We start from the raw sequence: 3218 nt of genomic DNA on the forward strand, positions 1-3218 counted from the left end.
GGTCGTAGTAAACAACAAGTCAAAAACTTACCAAAGAAACTCTAGAACCAAACATAAAAGTTTTAAAATACTATAGGAGTATTTGTAACGACAATGTTTAGGACTCGACATTTATTAAAAATTTATAAGGAGCCTCTTGGTAAAAACTAAAAACCCTACTAGTAGATCTATAATTACAAGGTGTATACGCTAAAGTTGTATATAATAATAAATTTATAAACTTAGGATTTTTTATTCTACTTTAAATCATGTTCCTTGTTTGGTGTTTTTAAGTGCTTTAGCATGTCCTTGGTGCACCATGGAGAAGAAGAACTCATTGAAGAAGCATTAGTTGCATTGGAGCTTATAGATGCAGAACTTGTTCACATTGATATTTCTTCTGGAGGTATAAAGTTTGAATCTTGATGATGAAATTTTTAGATCTAGCTAGTTTTGGGTGTTATGAGTTTTTGGTCACTTTAGTGCATAAAGTTTAGATCTTGAAAATTTGTGACCTTGTTATGGATAAAGTTTGAAATTCTATCCATCTAAACACCATATTGATTTAGATCTAATAGCTTGAGATTTGGACTTAATGGATTAAGTTGGAAAGGATGCATTTTTTGGTCCCTTTGAGACTTAAAGACTTGATCTTGGTTGGTTAAACCATTCTAATGGATACAGTTGGAAACTTTATCCATTATGGAGTTATTAGGAACCATAAAAATATCATCTCAATGGGTTTTGATGAATCATGCTTAAGTTGATGTTCATATTATAAGTTTAGATGGATAAAAATGGGTTTTGGGTCCCATTAGACATGCAAAAGAATAAAGTTGGCAACTTTATGGATTAAGACCTTATTTAGAGGTTAGATATGAGTTTGGACGTTTTGGTCTTAAGCATTAAGTGCTTAATATAAAGGTTTGGTCATCTAATGAGTACGTTGGGCGTACATATGTGTAAGCTCAACGTGATGCAAGAAGTCCCCATCCTTGAGCTTTAGCGAGTTGTACCTTGTGCTTCAGTATGTCGTACGCGGGGCACATGAGTTGGGTACGTAGGGCGTACTCGCGAGGTCTTCTTTTGGGCCTTTTTGCCCTTGGGTCTTTTATAGTTTGGGCCATAGGTTATTGGATCATATATGAGAATGGTAAAATGGTCTTTCACCCATTGGAAGTATAGAATATGGATTGGACATTGGATTTTAGGAAATAACCTTAATTAGTGATTAAGATATCTGATTATGTTCAGTGTGAGGTTTCGGATGAGAGTAGCGCGTGTGTCTCGGTTTATCTCGGATTGAGGTGAGTCTCGTCCTGTGTTTGGCGGGTCGAATGCACCAATGCCGATTCATGATTTATTATGATTAGGATGCTAGTTGTTTGTGTGACTCTTGCATGTGTAGTATATGATATGTATATCGGATGGGGTCCAATACCAGGCGGGGCCTGTTGAGTGTACTGTATGTTATTTGTCTAAGTGATTCTTGCATGTGTTTTATGTGCCTATATGAATGTCGGGTGGAGCCTGATGAATGTGATGGGGCATGGCCCATCTCATGTTATTGACAGATCTGTTCCGAGTGGGGATTGATATCGAGCGGGGACCGATGGTTGTTGGGCATGACCCATTGTATGTTTGATATGTATGGTATGTGATATTTTGGGAAACTCACTAAGTTTTGTACTTACAGTTTTATTTTTATGGTTTCAGATACTTCCAATACAAAAGGGAAGGACCTGTTGTGACTGCACTACATCCACCAATGTTTTCGCAAATTTATGATTTTAGGATTATACTTTGATATATTTTCAAATGATTGAAAACGTCAAATAGTGTTTTATGGTTGAATTATAAATGAAAATTTTACCTTTAACATTTTTAGAATATTACAATAATCTTATTATATATTGTATGTCTTCTTGTAATCTTAGTGTATTTTCTTTTAATCTTATAAAAAATATTATTTTATTATAATATTTTTTTTTATTTTTTTTATGTTCGACAAATTATCATATGATAATTTTTTATTTTGTTTGTTTGATAGAAAATATTATTTTACCGCAACACTTTTTATTCGAAAAAATAAAAATAATATGAAATTGCAAAAAGGAAAATGTAACTAAAATAAACACACACTCGCAGAGAAGAAATGAAATTTACAGTTTTGACCTCACCGATTGTCAATAGTATCAAGACCAAAGTACCAACGCAAACATTTTCTAACCCAGATTTTCAGTAACACAGAGAAAACGAAACGCCGCCAGGGTCAAAATGGTCAACTGGAGCTGGACCTCTGCCCTAATCGGAGCAGCAACGGCAACCGCCACAGCAGCACTGATGTCGGCAAAGCCGAAAGATCCGACGTTCCACCTCGTCTCCATCAACATCACTTCCTTCAAGCTCAGCCTCCCGTTAGTCGACGCCGAGGTCGTCCTCACCGTCCACGTAACGAACCCCAACGCCGTCCCCATCCACTACTCCTCCACCGAGATGTCGATTTTCTACGCCGGATCCTTGCTCGGCACCGCTAAGGTCTCTGCGGGATCCCAACCACCAAAATCCTGTCAGCTCCTCCATCTTCCGGCACGGCTGAATAGCATGGAGCTGGCACACCACCCGGTGCAGGTACTGGCGGACTTGAAGCGGCGGGAGATGGTGTTGGATGCGACGGTGGATATTGAAGGTGTGGCCAGGGTTGCGTGGTGGGGTCATAGGTTTAAGGTACACGTGGATAGTCACGTGACGGTTGATCCTGTGTATCTTGATGTAGTTGATCAGGAAAATAAATCAGATTTGGATTTATTTGTTGCTTAAATAAATGGTAATGTTAATTGATGTAATTTTTGAGTTATTTTTAGATTAACAATTTAGCTGTAAAAAATAAATTACATTCACATATTTATCATCTCCTATCTACCATCAACTATTACTACTACTTATATGATTAAATTAGTTAAACATGATCTCATAATATCTTATCTAACACATAATCTTCTGAGGACACAGATGAGAAGCATATAAACATGTAATTATCTAGATATTTCATATATATGTGTAAGATGAAAGTAACTATGCTATCACTTGTTAAAGTGATTATTCGAAACTTGGACATCGTTTCGCTTCTAGCAATTGACTTTTCCTTTGACTAAACCTATTATCATTATTACAAAGTCCTAATTTATTATTCTTTATGAGTAATTAATAGTCTAGATTTCTCAATAATCCCAATGTCT

At 36.3% G+C, this 3218-nt stretch overlaps 1 protein-coding gene across 1 annotated transcript; it reads left to right on the forward strand.

Moving 5' to 3' along the window:
- The first annotated feature begins 2156 nt into the window (after positions 1–2156).
- On the forward strand, positions 2157–2825 carry LOC145036146 (Late embryogenesis abundant (LEA) hydroxyproline-rich glycoprotein family). Its single transcript, XM_078984620.1, has one exon. The coding sequence runs from the start codon at positions 2257–2259 to the stop codon at positions 2797–2799; it is 543 nt and encodes a 180-aa protein (XP_078840746.1). The 5' UTR covers positions 2157–2256; the 3' UTR covers positions 2800–2825.
- Positions 2826–3218: the final 393 nt, after the last annotated feature.

Source organism: Lactuca saligna, chromosome 1 (genome assembly GCF_052625555.1).
Source record: "Lactuca saligna cultivar CGN05327 chromosome 1, ASM5262555v1, whole genome shotgun sequence".
In the NCBI taxonomy this organism is placed as follows: domain Eukaryota; kingdom Viridiplantae; phylum Streptophyta; class Magnoliopsida; order Asterales; family Asteraceae; genus Lactuca; species Lactuca saligna.